Source organism: Heteronotia binoei, chromosome 21, assembly GCF_032191835.1.
Source record: "Heteronotia binoei isolate CCM8104 ecotype False Entrance Well chromosome 21, APGP_CSIRO_Hbin_v1, whole genome shotgun sequence".
Lineage (NCBI taxonomy): Eukaryota > Metazoa > Chordata > Lepidosauria > Squamata > Gekkonidae > Heteronotia > Heteronotia binoei.
Window position 1 is genome coordinate 143900754 of NC_083243.1, and position 21713 is coordinate 143922466.

At 38.2% G+C, this 21713-nt stretch overlaps 1 protein-coding gene across 1 annotated transcript in view; it reads left to right on the forward strand.

The window, feature by feature from the left end:
* SBF2 (SET binding factor 2) overlaps positions 1-21713 on the forward strand; it is a 540115-nt gene that overhangs the window by 423772 nt on the left and 94630 nt on the right. Inside the window, exons 18-23 of the mRNA XM_060263154.1 lie at positions 8534-8704; positions 14497-14753; positions 15040-15212; positions 15504-15577; positions 16769-16964; positions 20646-20773. Coding sequence (XP_060119137.1) covers positions 8534-8704; positions 14497-14753; positions 15040-15212; positions 15504-15577; positions 16769-16964; positions 20646-20773 — 999 coding nt within the window. The remainder of the gene's footprint in view (positions 1-8533; positions 8705-14496; positions 14754-15039; positions 15213-15503; positions 15578-16768; positions 16965-20645; positions 20774-21713) is intronic.

The window sequence follows — 21713 nt, forward strand, 5'->3', positions numbered from 1 at the left end:
TGTCTTGGCAATTCTTTCATTATTCTTACTCTGCTTCCTCCCACTATCAATGTCTTTTCAAATTTTTAATTCAAGATTTTCCCCACCATTTCTTTTGTCATATATCTTATAACCACATCTCTTGGCAAGTTATTTTTCCTGGCATATGATGAATTCACTCTATACATATAATCATACATATTTCTAGTCCCTTCAGGATCTTCCTCCAAGAAATCAGCAATTATTTTTATTACATGTTCTTTTAAGTCTGTCCCTTCTTTTTCAGGTACTCCTCTCAGACGTATTTGTGTCTCCATCAATTTACAGTCATGGATTGTTATTTTTTCTTGCATTTTTAATAAGGTGGAATCCTGGAGTTTAACTTTCCCTTCTACCTCCTGCACTTTTTTTGACACCACCACTGTTTCATTTCTAAACTCTTCATTTCTTTTTTAAAGTCCTCAGTATCTTTTTTACATTCTTTTTTGCAAGCATTTATCAGCTTTTCCACCCCTTTCATCATCCTAGCTTCCATTGCTTCCAACTGATCTTGCATCTTCTCCAATGAGGCAGCCCTTGCATGGGTTACCTTTGACTGACATTAAAAAAACAGCAAAAAAATTGATATCACCAAATTAAATTTCAGCTATCAGGTTTGATAGATTAGAACTTGCCCTTTCAAATGAGCCTAATGGCTCAGATTAATTTTTTTAAAATGTAGCTTCCCAGTAATGGCCGCCAATGTTTTTCTGTGGTAATACAATCCTAGAGTAGGTCCACTTCTTCAATAGTTACTTTCTGCTTTGCTTGCCCCAAGTCACGTTCTCACTGGTAACAAAGTCTCACGATACTTGACATATTTCCTGTGTTGACTGTAGAAACTGCAGATCTCTGACGATGGTGCTTTCACTCCACGACCTCAGGTAGACAAAACAATAAATTCCTTTCCAATTTTTAACACTGTCCTTAATTTAACAAAGTCCAAAATTCATCCCTTCTCTTCTTGTTCTTCCAAGCTTTCAAACTTTCTCTTTCCCACCTTCTAATATTATTTTATTTGCTTTAAAATAGTCCCAGAATGGTAGATAGCAATCAGTACCTTTTTCTAAGGTTAACCAGATCAACACTGGTCTCGTACAGCATCAGATGTTTAGCAGTCTCAAAGAAGATTAGGATCTTGTCAAGCTTATGTCAAATAAATGACTCTGTAAGCTTCTGCAGATGATGAATATGCAATTCTTCTCCAGGGATCCCTCAAAGCCCCAAAGGAGCCCCCCCCCCCCAGGACTCCCTTTTAGCCAAGGGTAAATCACCTCAAAGTTTCCTGTGCATATCTTGGACTAATCTCTCACTGAGAAAAGTAGGCAGAAGGCAAAAATTTGCCCTTTACTACCCCGAACAGAAGCTCCAGTCTGCTCCCCTTAGAGAGGCAGGTCAGCTCAGCATTCTCCAAATCCCGGAAGTCAAGAAAAATACTATCTCAATACTATAGATGTCTAATATCAGCTATTGACACCAACCTACGAAAATATACTAAAACCTAGAAGCAAGAAAATATTGGAGGAAATTTTATGCCTGGTTAGATAATCAAGACTCTTAAGATTCTCTGATGTGAACTTATTTTTTTTTCCCCTGTACTTTATATTATAAAATCTATTTACACTGGAGTTGTCAACATTATTAGATAATCGTAACAAAAGGTTTATACTATAAGATTTGAAAATGAATCCTGTGTAATGGAGACAAAATAATAGGGGACAATCTATGTAAAGAAAATATTGTAGAATTAAGTTTTTTTTGAAAGTATTCCTATACAAAATAATACCAGAATGTATTGTGTTTTCTTTTTTACTTTATCCCATTCCCCATTCCTTTTCCTGTTTAAAACCAATAAAACTTTTTGAAAATCCAAAATATACTAAAACCTGGCCTAAAGATTTAAATATAGATATTTCGCCCTATCACTGGCAGAATCTTTGGAGTTCCAAAAACTTCAGATCATCTAATGTTAAAATTAAAACTCAACTATTTCAAAACAGTAACTAAATGGTATCTCACCCCTAAACAATCATTTCACATGCGCTGGTTATCTTCCCCCAACTATTGGAAAGGCTGTAGTATGCAGGGGACATATCTTCATTGTTGGTGGGCCTGTCCTCAGGTCCTCAAATTTTGGACTTCACACAAGTTTTGGATATACATATCCCCTTACAACTGGAACTTTTTTTGCTAAACATATGGTCTCTCTACCCTCATAAACTAGAGAAAATCCCTCTTTTGAATTATTTTTGTGCAGCAGCCAGATTACAGATTGCATCATCTTGGAAATCTCTCAAACCACTATCAATCACAAATTGGCTTTTAACACTGCAGGAACTTTATATTTTAGACAATATATCTGACTCAAACCTAAGCTTAAATGCGGTAATAGGTACTTCTAGTTTCAAAACCATTTGGTTCTCTTTCTTAGAAAGTTTGGCACCATATAAAGAATATGAATTTTTTTTTGGAAAGTGTAAATCTATTGAAGATCCAAGGAAGATTTTAAATATGTTGTAATGATCGTTGAAAGACAAATAACTGTATCAACAAACAATTTGTTGTATTTTACTTATCTTTAATAAAGTTCTTTATATGGAAAAAAAGAGGTTTAAAGTCGCATCCTGTTTAACTGTAGGAGAATGTCATCCGCTTGGGCTACTGAAACACTCTCTTCAGAACTCTGACTTGAATCTCATTTTACAACATCTATTTAATTTAAGTACCACTGGAGTTACTTTGCCATTGCATGCTCATTCACATTACTGAGATTTGCAATACATCTGAAATTAAAATAAAATCAATCAAATGAAAGTGATGATGGTGGTGATGATAACAATGACAGTACAGGAAGCTTATCTCTTGACTAGTCATTGTCAGCCTTCACTGTGTTTCTTCAGTTCTGCATTGTTAATTTACAGAACATTATGCTTTAACCTTTTACATTTAATTTTTGTAGCAAAAATCTTCTGTTTCTCAAAATCAGGTAACATTTTACACACACACACACACAAAACCCATTGTGAAATCTGTGTTATTGCTTGGTTATCAACATTCATGGAATTTGTGTTCCATCCCTAAATTTTTTACTATTGCTGAGAACAGGATAATTATTTTTTTGTATGCTAAATATTCTGTTGTCTTGATTGGGATGGCCCAAGCTAGCCTAATCCCATCAGATCTCAGAAGCTAAGCAGGGTCTGCCCTGGTTAGTAGTTGGATGGACCACTAAGGATATGCAGGGTTGCAATGCAGAGGCATGCAGTAGCAATCCACCTTTGAACATCTTTTGTCTTGCAAACACTTTGCAGTTGCCATAAGTTGGCTGAAACTTGATGGCATTTTTCATCCATCAAATGTTCTATTTAGATCTTTAACCTAGTTTATTATTGATTTAGATCAATAAAACGTTCTTGAAAAAAGAGATTTGCTGCACAGTCTGTTAAAACATTTAGGCCTAGATCCAACTGGTCATGACTACATCCCATTGGAATTTATGGAACAAATAAGTTTGCTTGAATTGTTTCATTGCTTTTAGTGGAAACTGCAACACATTTCTTTGCATATTTACTCAGAGGTAAACCCCAGGGAATTTATATCCTGAAAGGGATTTATATCCTGAAAAGTGAGTTTATGACTAACATTAATTATATTGATGCCATACTATTCAAGACAGTAATCTTCTATCTTCTCAGACCTGGGGCTCAGCTTCAACCCAGCCTCTAACATTAGACCTTTTTCTTCTAGTTTTTCACCAGTTTTGCTTGCTTCCTCCTTCTGCCCTCCCTTCTCCATATTGCTCAGGGCATATGTGTTCTGCATATGAAGCTGCCTTATACTGAATCAGACCTTTGGTCCATCAAAGTCAGTATTGTCTTCTCAGACTGGCAGCGGCTCTTCAGGGTCTCAAGCTGAGGTTTTTCACACCTATTTGCCTGGACCCTTTTTTGGAGATGCCAGGGATTGAACCTGGGACCTTCTGCTTCCCAAGCAGATGCTCTACCATTGAGCCACCGTCCCTCCCCCTAATACCCCCTTATCATATGGAATACTGAAAATCTATGTTTGTGCAGGGGAGCCCGTTTCTGAGAGACTTCCAGCAATTCCCAGAATTTGGGTAGAAACAATTACACTTATATGGAAATAGTATACATTTGTAGCATTAACATCGCCTTTCCTCATGTTCCTTCTCTTTCTCCAACCACCGTAGTTATTTAAAGAAAGCATGACACTCATGAGACCCAGATTAGATCAGATTATGACCCACTCGACCAGTAAATAAATGTGTTTAGATACTATTCATAATATTCTGTTAAATTAAAATTATTTTAAAGAGGCCTGCATAACTGTGTTGCTCCCTGAATAGATTTTTATAGTACTGCTAAAAGTTTGTTTTAATAGATTTATCCAAATTTGTTACTTGGATGACATTTGTTTGATTTTTCACTGGTATGCAATTTCATCTCTAAGAAACCGTATTCAATTTGAGAATAAAAACCGAAACACTGGATGAGTATTTTGCAAATCCAGCCCCTGAAATTAGCAGAATAATTCATAGTATGAAACACTGTTCAGGCTTCCCCACCTATGCTTCCCTGTGTATTCTCTGAACAAGGCACGTTGTTTTGAACTTGAGTATGTTATTTCTGCAGAAATCATTTTGGCATATAAACTTTATAAGTAAGACCCTACTTTGACCACTTTAAAAAAATCTTTTCCATAGTAGAATGATTAGTTTAAAATGTGTTCAGTCTTTTTACAGATCACAAAATACTGGGGTTTTTTGAACTCGTGGATAATATTTGAATCAGTATCTTAAGCAGGAAACAGTCTTTTAAACATTCCATTTGAAGTAATGGTAGCATTCACCTCCAAAAGGCACAGGTTGCAATCCTGTAAACAAGCTATTTAAATTAACTGGGACTTAAACTGCTAACTGTGGTCAGGCTTGTCTCAACAAACCAAGAACAAGACATGTTTGTATGTCTCTTAAGAGCACTGTTTCATATGTTCTCAACAGTAGATTGTCATCACAACTTTATGTGCAACCAGCTGCATTCAAGAAATGCTAACTATCTTTGCCTAGACTTTTCCAAGCTTGCTTGGTATGCATAAATGTATGAGGCTGAAATTGCAGAGGAATGTGATTGAAATGTGGAATTCACTGCCAGAGGTTATAGTGATGGCTGCAGGAATAAACATCTTTTAAAGGGGATTAGTTAGATTAATGGAGGATGTCTATTAATGGCTACTAATTATGGTGGCTGAGTGGAACCTCCACATCCAGAAGCACTAAGCTTCTGAATCCCAGAGCCAGGAGGCAACATCAGGGGAAGTCCTTGGCCACTGTGTGAGACCAGATGCTAGACTAGATGAACCATTGATTTTATCTAGTTATTTAATATCCTGCCCTTCCACCAGAGCAGGCTCAGGGTGGCTTACAAGGCCTGTAAAGTCAGGCTGCCCAACTTCGACTGAGCCTTATATGCCCTTATATGAGCAAGCCCTCATATGGGCAGGCCCCACCTGGAAGTGGGCTCTGAAGGCCTATAAAATCTTTCAGAGCTCACTCTGAGAGCTCAGTCAAGATGAAGCTCACTCAGCTGGGGGTTGGTGGGCTCCAAAGACATTTAAATGTATTTAGGGCTTACTTCCAGGGAAGCCTTTGGAGCTCACTAGGATGAGGGTGGTGGGCTCCAATGGCATTTAAATGCCTTTGGGGCTCACTTCCAAATGACAGTGTTCTAAAAGCATGAACCAGTTCATGCAATGGAGAAAATCATGGAAGTCCATGCTTCGGACTTTGTGAAAAAAAAAACAAAAATGCACTTCCCCAAACCTCCATTTTTCCAGTTGCTGCTTATCTCTAATTCTGATGCCTTGTATCTCTATCAAGAGGTCTACAGTAATCCTGCTTCCTCTTCAGTTATTCCCACAAACAGCCTTGGCTTCCACCATTATCCCCCCTCCATCTTGCCACAGCTGTTGCAGCAGCTTGACAGGGCTGCAATATGTATGCAGGAATGTCAGCTTAGATTCCAACTGACAAATTGAGAACACCACCACTCCCAAACAAAAACTCCATAGACTTTAATATTTACTGTAGATTTTAATGTTTGATCTTCAGATTACATTATTAACATCCTGTGCATGCTGTTAAAGGAATGACAAATGATTTCACAAATCCTAAATTTTAGGAGGAAAATAATACCTCCCTCTCTCTTTTTCTTAATGGTGAGGTTGGGTCTAATAACAAGTTCAGCTGGGAATTATTTCCTTATAATACTTTGCGTAAATGTGTAGGGCCACAAGTAGTTTTCATTTTCAATATTTTATCAATTTTAAGCATGTTGAAATTGGCAGTCAAATCTTTTAGAATATACATATTATAGTGGCGCCATTCACACTATGATTGTTATAAAGTTATGTCAAAATTTCTAGTATGTTCCCTGCTGTGGTTTTATAACTTGACTCCAATGACACACCTAGCAAAAATTACCTTTACAATTTTTTTTGTAAAAATGTAGTGAAAGAACAATGGGATCCTGAGGCTAGAGACTGAAAATGATAGTTAAATATTCACACCTTATGTTAGTATTGAGATGTTTCAGTAGCTCCTAAGACTGAGTTGGGACTGAATGGTCAAAGGCATTAGTGAAAAAGTAGATATGATCTAGCCTAGTTAAGCACTTCTAAGTCCTATTAAGTATAACAATATGTGAATGTATAAAAACTAATGTATAATATGTTGTCAAAGGCTTTCACGGCCGGAGTTCGTTAGTTGTAGATTTTCCAGGCTCTATGGCCGTGGTCTTGGCATTGTGAAACCTGACATTTCGCCAGCAACTGTGACTAGCATCTTCAGAGGTATAACACAGAAAGTTAGAGTTCTCTCTGAGTCAAAGTGAGAAGAAGATGCTAGGCAGGTAGTTTATATCTACTCAGGAAGACAGGGTAGGGCTGAGTCATTATCTTATAAGAGCTTCCCGGGCAGTGACATGCTAATAGAGGAGCTTTCCTGAGGAGGTTCTTTTGCATATGAATTGGTTATTGAAATTCTGATCTTATCTGTAGTGCTGTTGTAGAGCATTTTGTGTTTTTTAGGACTGGAAACCAGCCTATTCATTTTTAAACTCTCTTCATTCCTGTTGAAATTGTGTTTATGTTTATGGATTTCAATGGCTTTCCTGTGGTAATTGCATGGGTTGTCCACCATTACAGTGTCTTGTAATAAGATACCATGTCCTGTTTGAGTTAGGCTATGTTTAGCCACTGCTGATTTTTCAGGTTGGCCAAGTCTGCAGGGTCTTTCATGGGTCTTTCATGTTCTTTTATTCTTGTCCGGATGCCACGTTGTATGGTCCCAACACTGAGGGAGAATAGACCACAGAATAGTCTGGGAGGAACACAGAGAGTCAGTGTCAATGTGGAGAAGTCTGAAGATGCTTGTTGGATTCATCTTGTTAAACTACTACTCCTTCACCTGTGTCTTCCTTATTCACAGAGCACCTAGATTCACAAATTGTAATAGCAGTCAGCTTAAAAAAAAACACTGAGATCTTGGCTTGCAATACAAAATTAATTCATTGTGGTATACAGTAGATACTTGATAGGCAGTGGGTGCTTTCACATAGCAACTATTTGCAAGTGGGTTTTGCTATTCTTAACAGTAAAAAAGTTGCAGAGTGTGTTATTTAGTGTGTGTGTGCGTGTGTGTGAATGCATCCAAAGTCCATCACCACTACCACATATCATATGTTGTATGGCTGTTTTGGGCCCATATGGAACCAACCCACCATACAAGTTTAGGGGTAATTCTAAGTGAGTTATTGGAGGGAAGGAGCTTTAGTGCAGTGTAATAGAAATTATATAAAGGAGGAAGAAAATATAAGAATAAAGAATAGTTTTGATCTTCTTATAAGCAAGTCTGGGAGCAAAGACAGGCACTCTGTGACTTTGAGGTGGTGAATGACTTGGTGTTGTATGGATAGTCCTAACAGACGGGAAGTGCTATGTTATTTACACAGAAATGTATTGCCCTCTACTGGCTGCAGTTTGGTTAAACCAAATAACTCATCTTGTTCTCATTATGAAGCACCTGATGGTTGACTTAATAAGGTTTGATATAAATATAAAATGGGGAAACCTCTTAAATAATTTAGAGTTGATCATTGTTTTTGAAGGAAAGATGACACAGTGTAAACTTTATACGATTTTTATAGCGAGACATTTTAGAATTTAAAAGATTATATTTCCTCAGAAGACCAAGTCTGAAGAGTGAGGATTCTGTGAAAATTGCCTTCAGATATGGATAAGCTGCTATTTTGTTGTTGTCATCACTCATCAAAATGTATAGGGGAGAATATAGATAGATAGAAACACACATACTTAAGATTACTTGTTTTGAAAAGTACTGAAAATATCTATCCTGTTAAGGGTTTTTAATGCTGGTTTTTCTCTAGAAAATTATTCTACAGACTGATTTTATATAAAATTCCTATTATTGTGCTTTCAGAAATTAGCACCAGGAGTCAGTCAGTTTGCTTATACCTGTGTACAAGATCATCCAATATGGGCTAATCAACAATTCTGGGAAACAACATTTTATAGTGAAGTGCAAAATCAAATCCGTTCCCTCTACCTCTCAGCTAAGGAAGACAATCATCCACAGCACTTAAAGCAGAAGGTAAAGTATTTCTACCCTGCCTAACTAACAAAATGATGTAAGGTAAAGTAAAAACATGTAAAAAGAATTCCAATTAAGACAGCAGCAGCTTCCAATTAAATTCCATAGAATATCTGAGAAAGCAACAGCCTCTTGATACCTAAATATCATCATGGTTCGCTTCATGCAGACAGATAAGGAGAGAGTTCTGCAAATAAGGCACCATCACAGAGAAATCCCAGTCTCTGACAGCCACTCACCTTTTTTCAGGAACAAGAATCTAATGAGCTTCCAGGCACATCTAAATGGGAGCACATGGTTTTTCAGGTAGCCTGATCCAGATAATTTGGGATTTTATAGGTCAAATCAGTCTTTTCAATTCTGCTTGGAAACAAACTGGAAGCTGGTGAATCTTTTTTAGTACTGGCAGGCCCTGACAGCTGAATTCTGAACCACATGAAATTTCCATACTTTTTCATAGGACAGCCCCTCATAAGAGTGCATTGCAGTAATCTAATCTGAATGCTACCAAAGCATGGATACCTGTGGGCAGGTTATGTTTTTCCCGGAAGAGGCTGCAGCAGATGAACCAACTAAAGTTGGTTAAAGATCTTTCAATAATACAACTTGTTGCCCTAATGCATACATTTATGAAATGGAATAAAAGCCATAATGTGAGAAAATTCTCAATCCTGGTTTTCAGTCATATTGTCACAAATTAGTCTGTATTAACGTTTAATGTCCTGGCTGATCGCTCTAACACAATTAGAGGAAAACCGTAAAAGTAATGCAGTTATGTATGGATGTTCTTCATATTCAGGATTAACCCTAGTTTGTAAACAAATTGGTCTGCCTTTCATAGCATGATTGCCAATTGGCTGCTCCTAAGTAATTCTCCTCTGCTTTAATTAAGAAGATTCAGTTTTGCATTGTACCTTTGCTTCCTGACTCCTTTCTTGGCAACATCACTCCCACACTCTGACTGGGATATAAGGCTCAGGGATCTCCATTCCTGCTTGTATCTGATGAAAGGAGTTTTTAGTTTTAAAAAGTGTATTCCTCAAAAGTTTAGTTGGTCTTTAAGGTGTTACTGGACTCAAATCTAGCTCTTGTTCAGTTGTCTCCTGAATACTATAAAAATGTAAGGACTGTGTACATAAACCTTTTAAAGTCTTGCCCTAGTAGTTGTGCTAATAGCAAATATTTAATTTAATTTTTAGATTTATATCCTGCCCTTTCCTACAAGCAGGCTCAGGGCGGCTTTCCACAGAAATGTAAACACCTATTACAAATTAAAACATCATAAAAACATAACACTATAAAAACATAACGGTATAAAAACAAAGGCAATACAGCGTCACAAACACAGATGGCGAGCCAGCAATAGCGTATAGGCTGATATCTTCAACACAGCAGAGTCACCATGATGGTAAGGTGATGGGGAGGCCAGTTAATACCAAAGGAATGCCCACCAGATCAATTAAAAGCCTGGCGGAAGAACTTGTTATGTCCCGCAGGGCCCAGATCTCTAGCGGGAGTTCATTCCACCAGGTAGGGGCCCAGACCAAAAAGGCCCTAACCCTCATTGAAGCCAGCCAGGTATCCTTAGGACCAGGGACCACAAGAAGATGTTGTGCAGCAAATCTCAAAACCCAGGGGGGCACATATGGGGAGAGGTGGTCCCAAAGATATGCCGACCTTGGCGTTATAGGCCTTTAAAGGTAAGGACCAACACCTTGAAACAGATCCGATACTCAAGAGGTAGTCAGTATAGCTTGCACAGCACTGGGTGCATGCGCACCCCCACAGGCCTCGATGTCAACAACTGTGCTGAGATCAAAATTATTAAAAACAAATGGCAAATGGAATAGCGCTAAAGAAAAGTTTCTTTTAATATAAACAGAATTGAATAAGACATTTCATTGATGAATCCCTGGTATTTTCAGTTAAAAAGGACCAGGCAGTATGTGACGTGAAAGACCTTTGGCTGAGACCCAGTTGGAGTAGACAGTACTGACTTTGATGGATCAAGGGTCTGGTTCAGTATAAGGCAGTTTCATGTGCTCATGTAAATCATAGAATACAGTTTTTTCTACCATTCCATGTAAATGTTCCCAAAATAATTTCCAGAATTCTGATCTCCCCCCCCCCCCCACAATATGTCAGCATGTGAGCTTGCCTGCAGAATCCTGGTTAAGCCATGTTATCCATACCTGTAGGTTAATCAAACTGGCATGCTTTATTCAATCCCACAGCATCAGTGTGGACCACTTCTTTGTCCTTCATACAGTTTATTAGGAGTACTACATACAATTATATGTTTGTACCATGGTACCCAAAAACTAATTTGAGAGAAACAAAGTGAGCAATTAAAATTCTGGAGCTGAGCCTTTCAAACCAAAAGAGAACAGCAGCAGTAGGGCCAGGGCTTTTTATGACTACATGTTGAGAATTTGGAAGGAAGCAGCATTGGCAACCTGATCAATGGGAATCATAGTCAGCCGTGGGAGGGAAGAGAAAAAGGAATAGCCTTGCTTGTGTATAGATACAGGAGAGGAAAATGGATCCTGTTGGAGAGCTATGATGCTTGTAAGAAAAAATAGCCAGTGACAAGCTTGTGTGAACATGATGTTGTCTCAGGCACAACACAAGCCAGAAAAAAAATCCTAGAAGCAAATAAGCTGAACACACATCCAAGATGTGCATTTGATAGTTATTGTTACAAAAAAACCCCAACACCCATTCCAGCTACTTTCTGCAACCATATTTCAGTTCCCATTTAGAATAGCTTTGTATCCATGCATTGGTCCTCTGCCGTTTGACTCTTTCATCCTTCTTTTTTTTAATTTTCTCCTTTTAGGTTTAAAAAAAAAAACACTCAGCAATTGGACAAATCAAACTAGCCCACTGCATTAACCTGGATCAGTGCTTTTTGTTCTTATAGCTGCTTGGTTCCTTCTACCAGTAATGTGTCTACACAGGTTCTGCAAGAATTACAGGGATGATATAAGGTGGATGTGTGTGTTGCAGCACAAGCCCCGTGAATCAAGCATCCATCAGAAAAGGGATTCAGTTCCGTCATTACCAATAGTGTAGGCAGGGCCTAAAAGGTAAAGGTAGTCCCCTGTGCAAGCACCAGGTTCTTACCAACCCATGGGGTGGCATCACATCAGGATGTTTTCATGGCAGACTTTTATGGGGTGGTTTGCTATTGCCTTCCCCAGTCATCTACACTTTACCTCCAGCAAGCTGGGTACTCATTTTACTGACCTCAGAAGGATGGAAGGCTGAGTCAACCTTGATCCAGTTAAGTGAACCCAGCCTCTGTTGGGATCGAACTGAGGTCATGAGTAGAGCTTGGACTGCAGTACTGCAGCTTACCACTCTGCACTACAGGGCTCCATGCACCACAGGGCATGCCCTAACTCTTTGGTAAGGAGATGGATTGTACCTTCTTGGTAAAATGTAAAACACCTAGAGACTCTGTGAAGTTTAAAAATTTGGTTCTCTGCAGTCTTATAGTCCTGGGGAAAATATAATAATAATAATAATAATAACAACATTTAATTTATACCCCACCCTCCCTGCCGAAGCAGGCTCAGGGCGGCTCACAACATAATATAAAATACAAAGATTACATAATAAAACAATAATCTACAACATTATACAATTTCCTTAAAATTCCCTTAAAAACCATCTAATTAAAACCAATAATTTCATACGATCATATTCGGTGCTACATTTTCAAAATTTCCAATATGTTACCAAGAACATACACAAGCGCACACACATTCAATTATATTAAGTTTCTGCCACTGCCAGTCCAAAGTAGAAGAGAATAGCAGCAATAGGGATGGGACTTGGAGGAAGCTACAATTATATTCACCTTTTAAGTCTTCCCCATTCATTGAAGAAGTCTGGAGGAGCTATATATAATTCTAAGGGTTGAATTCAATACTTATGTGAATGAAGCAAGGTAACAGAAGAGATATTACTTGCTTTTCCTCCTCCAGCAACCCCTTGTACCCTCACCTCCAAATGCTGTTCCTGAGGATTAGTATTCAGGAGACAATCATTAGAAGAGGAACTTAGCAGCAGTTACTTCTTCTTCCATAAGCAGGCAAACCTCAAGTTTGTAGAGCTCATTCCATTCAAGCAAGTGGGAAGATGCCCTATTTTCCTGCCTAGTCTAATTTTCTAGCTGTATTCCCAAACAATGGAGATTGCTGAAGGAAGGAGAAGCTGATAAACTTCTTCAATAAATTTGGCCTGCTCAAGGAAGAACTGCATACAACCCATTGTTAGTACCTGTGGGTTTATGCTAACAAAATTAGATGATGTGAGAACAGTTGCCAAACACCTTTGCTCTAATTTCCTCAGGCTGAAATATTTTTTGCCTACGTGCTATCCATCTAGTTTACAGAGAACAAATATTGGATTGGAAATCTTGCATGTGGAAACACGAACATTTATCTGCACTGTAAATTTATTTCTACCTAGATATGGCTTACCTACTGAACACTGCAGAAGACTGGACAGCATCATCTGTACCAGGGAGCTAGTTTTATGTTTATTTGACTAATTCATGCTGTCTCTCAATGCAAGCCAAGGGTTTCAAAAGTAATATTAACATGTACTAGAAAAAGCCTGATTAAACAAAGTTGGTGCTGCATGGGAAAATCTGTCAAAACATGATAGCATTTTTATTATTATTCTGATAGTGGTTTGTGAGCATCTGTCTGAAACAGTTATTAAAATATTTTTAAAAGTTCAGTGGGTAGATCTGTAGGTGCCCATTTTTCCGAGATGGGTGGCTATAGGGAGACAGTGTTTTCTGTGTCTCATCTGTAGAACTCTCTCCCCTTATCTATTGACTTAGCACTCACGTCATTGTTTTTTAGGAGAGACATAAAAGAAGTTATATTTACATAGACATTTCATGACCTTTCAATGATGTTGGTGAATTGAGTCTCTTGTTATTTCTGATGTTTATCAACTTAGAGTCTTTCATTGGGTTTAAATATTGTTTTGAATGTATGATGATTGGCCTTGAAGGCCATAGCCAGAAAGTGTTGTATCTGAACACTGTGTTGTATCTGAACACTGTCCCTGATTTTGTTCCAACTCCTGCATGTAAGCATGGACACAAGGGGTAGGGTGAGAAAGTTAAGAACATAAGAGAAGCCATGTTGGATCAGGCCAGTGGCCCATCCAGTCCAACACTTTGTCACACAGTGGCCAGAACAACCAGGTGCCATCAAGAGATCCACTAGTGGGGCCAGGACACTAGAAGCACTCACATTGTTGCCCATCAAGCACCAAAAATACAGAGCATCACTGCCCCAGACAGAGAGTCTATACCTTGTGGCTAATAGCCCCTGATGGATCTCTGCTCCACATGTTTGTCCAATCCCCTCTTGAAGCCATCTATACATGTAGCTGCCACCACCTCCTGAAGCACGAACCAAAAAAGGAGACTAGGGGAGAAAGTTCCCTTTTTTGGTCCATGCTTCAGGCAACATTCTCACCCTACCCCTTGTGTTCATTTTTATTGCAGGAGTGGGACAAAATCAGGACCAATGTTCAAAGACAGTGTTCTCCTAGCAGGCAATGGCATAACCAATGTGTTGGAGGTGAGAGGACAAAGATAATAGTCTTTATGAAGTAAGAAGTTGCAATTCCAACACACCAGTCAGCTGTGCAGGTTGTGTGCAGTATCTGTCCTCTATTCCTTCCTCCACTAGAAACACTTCTTATTTTAAAAAAATAAAATGTCACAAATATAATATTGTTTTATCATTTTTTCCCCTTAGGAAAAAACTTCTGAGGGCCAAGAAAAAACAGCCATGGATTTGGCTGCTGAGCAACTTCATCTTTGGCCAACACTTAGTAAAGAGACTCAGCAACAGCTGGTACAAAGTGAGGAAAGCATGGTTTTCAGCCAGGCAATTCATTTTGCAAACCTCATGGTTTATCTGCTAGTGCCACTGGACACAAGTAAAAACAAACTGTTAAGAACCACTGCTACAGGAGATTGGGAGAGTGGAAGCAATAGTGTTGTCACAAATAGGTAAGCAGAACTCCCATTACAACAGTTAGCATATTAGCTATAGCAGTCACCTAGCAGTTAACATTGCTGCCTGCTTGGCATGACATAATGGAAACTGAAATGGATGAATGAACGTACACCTTTTACAAATGCATACTGATTGAAAGAGTTGTATATAATGCAATAGATATTCTGAACTTGACTTTTAAAAAAAGTATTTTCAGTCTTCAAGTTCTTTTTGCATAGAAATTCATGTGATTTGTTTTAAGATAAATATGTATTTAACTAAATGGGATTGCTTTCTTAGTATTGCTGGAAGTGTTGCAGAAAGCTATGACACTGAAAGTGGATTTGAAGATTCTGAGAACAATGATATTGCCAATGCCGTTGTGCGCTTTATTACGAGATTTATAGACAAGGTTTGTACGGAAAGCAGCGTGACGCAGGATCACATCAGAAGTCTTCATTGTATGATTCCAGGTACAAAGAACTGTGCTCAAGTCGTGAACTCTTTAAGCTGTATTTTTTTCTTTTTGCTTCTGTCTAAAAAGATATTTTTAGAAAGAGTATATTTTATGTATCAGTATATTTTCAGCTGGCAATAAGGGTTTGCAGATCTAATTTTATTCCATCTGTCCACAGAGTCACATGATAGCTCTATTCTGGGCTTTCTGGAAGCAGTTCGGTGGTAGATTTTTAGAATGGTAGAATTATTTCAGTTGGTTTTACTCCTCCTGTGTTATTCTTATTTTTGGTGTTTTATCTTCCCAGGAATTGTAGCAATGCACATTGAGACCCTGGAAACAGTCCATCAGGAAAGTAGAAGATTGCCACCAATACAGAAGGCAAATATTTTGAACTATGTTTATACTGTCAATTTAATTGCTTCAGTTATCCCTTTTTAATCTCATTGAGATGACACTGATGATCTACCCCTTTTCAAAGTGAAAGACTACCTAAGCAGATCACATTTCCCTCATATATTTCAGAGGCAGACTTTCTAATAGTTTAAGTCTTGCTTCTTTTTTCAAGAAGAGGCAGCCCTTCGTACACAACTACTATTTTTACCCTATCTGTGGCTCATTCTTCCCACTAAACACTAGGTCAGAACTGCTACTGGGGACATCCCTGATCATGAATCATGCTGGCATATTATGAATAATTCTGTGATTGTTCTAAAAGACTCCCCCACCTCCATTTTCAGATACAGCTAGTGGGCATGGGTTTGTTTGTTTTTTCCAGAGGGAGAAATGCAGGGGGATGGGTTTGAGCAGGAACTCAGTTCTGGCTGGCTTGGCATTGGAGTGTGGCCTAATATGCAAATAAGTTCCTGCTTGGCTTTTTCTAAAAAAAAAAAAGCCCTGGAGAAATGTATAGCGGTGGGGTGGGGGGAGTGGAATTTATAACCCCTTCTTTCCCTGCCATTTTCTTGATGAAGAACAGCACCCCAGTATTGCTCTTATCTCTGCTAAGGAAACTTATAGGGAGGCACCTGTATTTTTTTTAACCTAGCAGGAATTAAAGCAGCCCAGGGGTGTCTTTCTTAGTGGAAAGACAGAAGGAAAAGGGGGGGAAAGGGTTGAGATCCATGCCCCCAATACTGTTCTTCCCCCAAACAAACAAACAGAAAAGAACCCCTAGCTTCAGTGGCTTCATTTGGAAAACAAGTCCTTTTAAAATGCTAATAAAATCATATGTAACATATACACACTCGTAAGTCTTTGTTGAGTTTTTTGTGATACCTATGCAGGAATCACTCCTATGCAAGTAAGCTAGTTTTTAAAATAAAAAATCTTGCTTCTAAAATTCCAGTGGAAGGACTAAACCCACTGTTGGGATACTATACCTACAGAAAGAGATGAGAATGTCAACTTACTGCTGAGTCCTTTTTTCAAAAACAGTCTGATAACAAAATAAGCTGATTTGTAATAGAATTTTTCTTCCACAAACGTACATTGTAGTAAATCCTGTTAAAATGCTGTAAGTTTGACACCTGTAACATGCAACATTTTAAAAAATCTTGTATTTGGTCTCAGCCCAAGATTTTATGGCCAGCTTTGCTACCTGGGGAAGAATTTGTGTGTGAAGGTCTCCGTGTGCTCCTGGATCCTGATGGCAGAGAAGAAGCAACTGGAGGATTGCTTGGAGGCCCTCACATTCTCCCTGCAGAAGGAGCTTTATTTCTTACTACATACAGAGTTATTTTTAAAGGCACACCTCATGATCAACTAGGTATGGTCTCTGTTATGAACATCAGAATTTCTGCTCCAGAATGCATTTAATGCTAAGATCAGGTTGGCAGTTCATTTAGATAAAAATACATTCCAAGATCTTGATACTATTTCAGCTTTTTGGTCAGTATAACTTTTGGCAGATCTAAAGTTAGTTAAATCTTACACTGTTCTCATTACTTTCATAATATGGTAAGATTAATGGAAGGTTATAGTCAGTTCTTTGTGACCCATTCATATGTTTATGTTTTAGGTTCTCAAAAAGTACTATCTAGGGTTGTCAATCTCCTGTTGGCACCTGGAAGTCTGCTTCTCTTACAATTGATCTCCAGTCAAGAAAGATCAGTTCTCCTGGTGAAAATGGCTGCTTTGGACAGTGGGCTCTGCAGCATTATTCCCTGCTAAGATCCCTCCCCTCCCCATATCATGCCCTTCCCAGGGTCTATCCCTAAAATCTCCAGGGATTTTCCAGTCCAGAGCTGGCAAGCCTACTACTTATCCTAGAGAATGTACCAGAAAGCCTTTTTCATATAACATTCCATAGAGATGAAGTATACCTCCATATATGCATGCTCATTTGAAATGTGTAAAGTTCCTATGCATATAAATATATGTGTGTAACCACCTACCTCTCTGTTTAATAGAGAATAAAAAGCAGCTTTTCTGATAATTGGGAGAAGAGGTCTTACATACCCATATTTGTATGGCCATGTGACATTTTTTTATACCTTGAAATGAATGCACACACATCAGGGGTGCAGCTTGCCACTATGGTGCCACTTTTCTCTTCCCCCTCCTTATATTCAGTCTCTGTATGATGTGTGAAATAGCCCCATGGCACAGAGTGGTAAAGCTGCAGTACTGCAGTCTGAACTCTGCTCACGACCTGTGATTGATCCAAGTGGAAGCTGGTTTCAGGTAGCTGGCTCAGGTTGACTCAGCCTTCCATCCTTCCGAGGTCGGTAAAATGAGTACCCAGCTTAATGGGGGGGGGAAGTGTAGATGACTGGGGAAGGCAATGGCAAACCACCCTGTAAAAAGTCTGCTGTGAAAACATTGTGAAAGCAACATCACCCCAGAGTCGAAAACGACTGGTGCTTGCACAGGGGACTAACTTTACCTTTATGATGTGTGAAAAAGGCTCTAAACAACTCTGATACATGATTCATGAGATCGTAATTATTGGTCAGCAACAACATTCATGATCTCAAAGATTGTGAAATGTGAAACTAAGTTAATGGAAGGCTGTCATGGTGATTATCCTTCACTCTGTCTCAGATATTCCATTTGCTGATGTGATCAGCCATTCAGGGATGACCAAAATCAATTGTATTTAAAACAAATTTATGAAGTAGTCCTAAAGAAAGATGAGAGGGATTAATGTTCGTGCATGCACAAAATGAAGGGTTCCTAATTATATGATAAGGAAATTAATGTTTAAAACCTAAGAATGCCAGCCGTCAGTATTCTTGGGTGGAATTTGTAGCAGGTATAGGTTTCAAATTACTTTCATATGCTGAACTATTTCTGTGACATATATATGGCAAAGTTTAAATAGTTTGCTAGGAGCAAGGGGTACATTACCAATTAAAGAGTAATAAGTGAACTAGTAGAGAACAATTGATTGTGACAGAAAGGTAAAGAATTTAAACCTAGGTAGTACATCATTTCTGGAAAAAAAGAGCAGAGATTAATAAAAGTAGAGTAACTCAAAATGTCTTGGGAAATATTAATGTTAAGAAACACAAAATCATTTATCTTGGTCATATATATAAAATTAACCATCACTGCTTGATTTAATATTGCTTTATTCATGTCTGGAAAATTATAACTGTAGCTGTAGCTTTGTGGGTTTCTATATAATAATGGATGCATTTCAATTATTTCTTCATGCTGTAGAAATAGGCATGGTAATGAAAGTGATGCATCAAATATTTTATTCTTTCTTCAGTACACAGATATTTTACCTTCAAAATAACAGGTTTGTTTTTTATTTGCACAATGATTTGATCCTATAGTTTCTGTGCCAGAAAATAAGTGAAGCACAGCAACCTGTATGTCTTTTAGCAAATAATAAAGTTGACATTACACTGGCCTTAAAGAATAGTTATGGCAATGAAGTAGATAAGACAACATTACAGATTTGGACAAAAGTGTGGTCTTAGTGACTTTGTTTAGCTTCAAGAAACCTGAATTATTAGTGTCCTATAAAGAATACCTTTCCATTCATTTAAAACAGAATTACTTTGCCATATTTTTCCCTTTTGTGCAGAACTCCTAAAAATCTGCTGGTCTTGTATTTTTTTTAAAACTATGGATTAGAACTGGTACTGTAATAAAACAAAGTTGAGTCCAGTGGCACCTTTAAGACCAACAAAGTTTTACTCAAGGTATAAGCTTTCGTGTGCAAGCGTGAGTATGTATGCTTGCAAATGAAAGTTTATACCTTGAGTAAATCTTCGTTGGTCTTAAAGGTGCCACTTGGCTCAAAATTTGTTCTGCTACTTCAGACCAATATGGCTACCCACCTGAATCCAGCTGGTACTGTAGTAACAGAAGAGCACCTGGATACTGTAGAGAGAACAAAAAGTAAAGATTAAAAACAGTGGGATAGTAGGCTGGGTAGCATTGCTTTTCTTTTCCATTTTTTAAATAATGGGATTAGATGAATTTTTTAGAAAGTGAAAACAGAGACGCTGAACAATGTTTTTAAAAATTAATATAGCCCATAGCCATTAAAATATTGTCAAACAGACATGAGTATGTAGTTTCTAACTATATCAGTTTAAAAGCTCAGAAAAGCATTTATATTCCACAACACAATCAGAATAGCAATGTATACACCAGGGGTGGCCAGTGGTAGCTCTCCAGATGTTTTTTGCCTACAGCTCCCATCAGCCCCAGCCATTGGTCATGCTGGCTGTGGCTGATGGGAGTTGTAGGCAAAAAACATCTGGAGAGCTACTGTTGGCCACCCCTAGTATACACCATGTGGGCAAGGTATCAAATATTCCTGTATAAAATATGGCATACTCACAACATTGAAAATGTTAACAATATAATTCTTTGAAAGCCGGGGGGGGGGGGGATTAAAAAAACAAAATGTTAAATCCTTGCAGGAGAGGTAGAATCTCTACAGAAACATAAATTAGTTACATATCTTTTAAGAACTATTTGCATGGGAAATGCTTTTCAAATTTTTGGTTAATAGATGTATAATACTTAAAATCTTTTTTACTGTTCATCTTGCTCATGAAGGTTGCCAAGTTGCTCAAATTGCTGAATTAAGCTAAGTTTGCAATCACGTTCAGACTTGCACTTCCTAGTAAAGATTCATGGAACTAGGATTTGTATCTGAAAATTGGGAATCATGAGCTAAAAATTTACAGTATACTGTAATGTTTGGCAAAAAAAGTAAATTCAGCAATTTTTAGATATGTTTCTAATGGAAACATCAAACAGTGAATAAGAAGTTAGTAGGGTGAGTTTGGTGCTCTTTAAAACGTGTATCCTACAATGAGTTCAGTATTTTAATTGACTTAATAATTTCTATAATGACTGTGTTTTTGTTCCACCACATTGTATTTGGGTATGAGTTGTCACACATGAACTATGTATAAAGCATATAAAGGATAAAGAAATTCCATTTCCTGTCTCGTGATACATTGCTCAATATTCATAGTGGGAGAACAGACAGTTATTCGGAGCTTCCCCATTGCCTCAATAACTAAGGAGAAGAAAATTACCATCCAGAATCAGCTTCAGCAGAGTATGCAGGAAGGGCTGCAGATCACCTCAGCTTCCTTTCAGGTAAAATAGAATTATACTTGAAACTCTGCAGGCAATTTTTTTCAAGGAATACAGATTTATTTCCTCATGCAAAATCAATACAAGCATTACAAATATCAATGATTTCTGAATAAATCCCTCCCAGCTCCTCTCTAGTTGGAGAGGATCTGCAGAGACAGAGCAAGCAGAAAGCCTATAGATAAAGGTCATAGTTCAACACAGAGCTAGGCTCATCTAAATTCCATGGATTTTAACAGGGTTTAAGTGTGTACTGGATTGTGGCTGAAGTCAGGAAAGAGAGTTAAACGAAGAGTTAATATAATTGGAAAATAAGACACATTTTTCCTAGAAGCACTCCATAGAGTTCCTAAGACTGTCCTTGATAGAAAGAAGAGAAATAGCTTCTGCACTGTCTAGGAGGATGGCAACATATGCTAGATCAGAGGTGTCAAATGTCCAACTTGAGGGCCAGAACTGGCCCACCCAAGGCTTTAATCAGGCCTGCGGGGTGCTTTTCTCCCCCGCTCCTGTCCTCACCATTTGAAGCTCGGAGGCTGACAAAGTTCCCTGCTCTTTCAGTTCCCTTCCTTTTCTGCCTTCCCTGCAGTAGGAAGCAAAGCTGCAAAGAAAATGTGGAATGGATTTTCCATTAAGGTCTCTGTGTCTAGATAGGGCCCAGAAACCTTAATGGAAAATCCATTCCACATTTTCCTTGCAACTTCGTCTGTGCTGCAATGTGTTTCAGTGGAGCAGACATCAGTTTTACTTGCCGCATTCCTATATAAACAGCTGAAACTCATGCTGGTGAGTACTCTAACATTGAAACTCACAGCCAAAGTTGCAAAGAAAATGTGAAATGGATTTTCCATTAAGGTCTCCGAGCCCAAATAGATTATTCTGGGACTGTTTCTAGCAATCCCACTATTCCTCCACTTTTCTATCAATAGAAACAGTGCTCTAG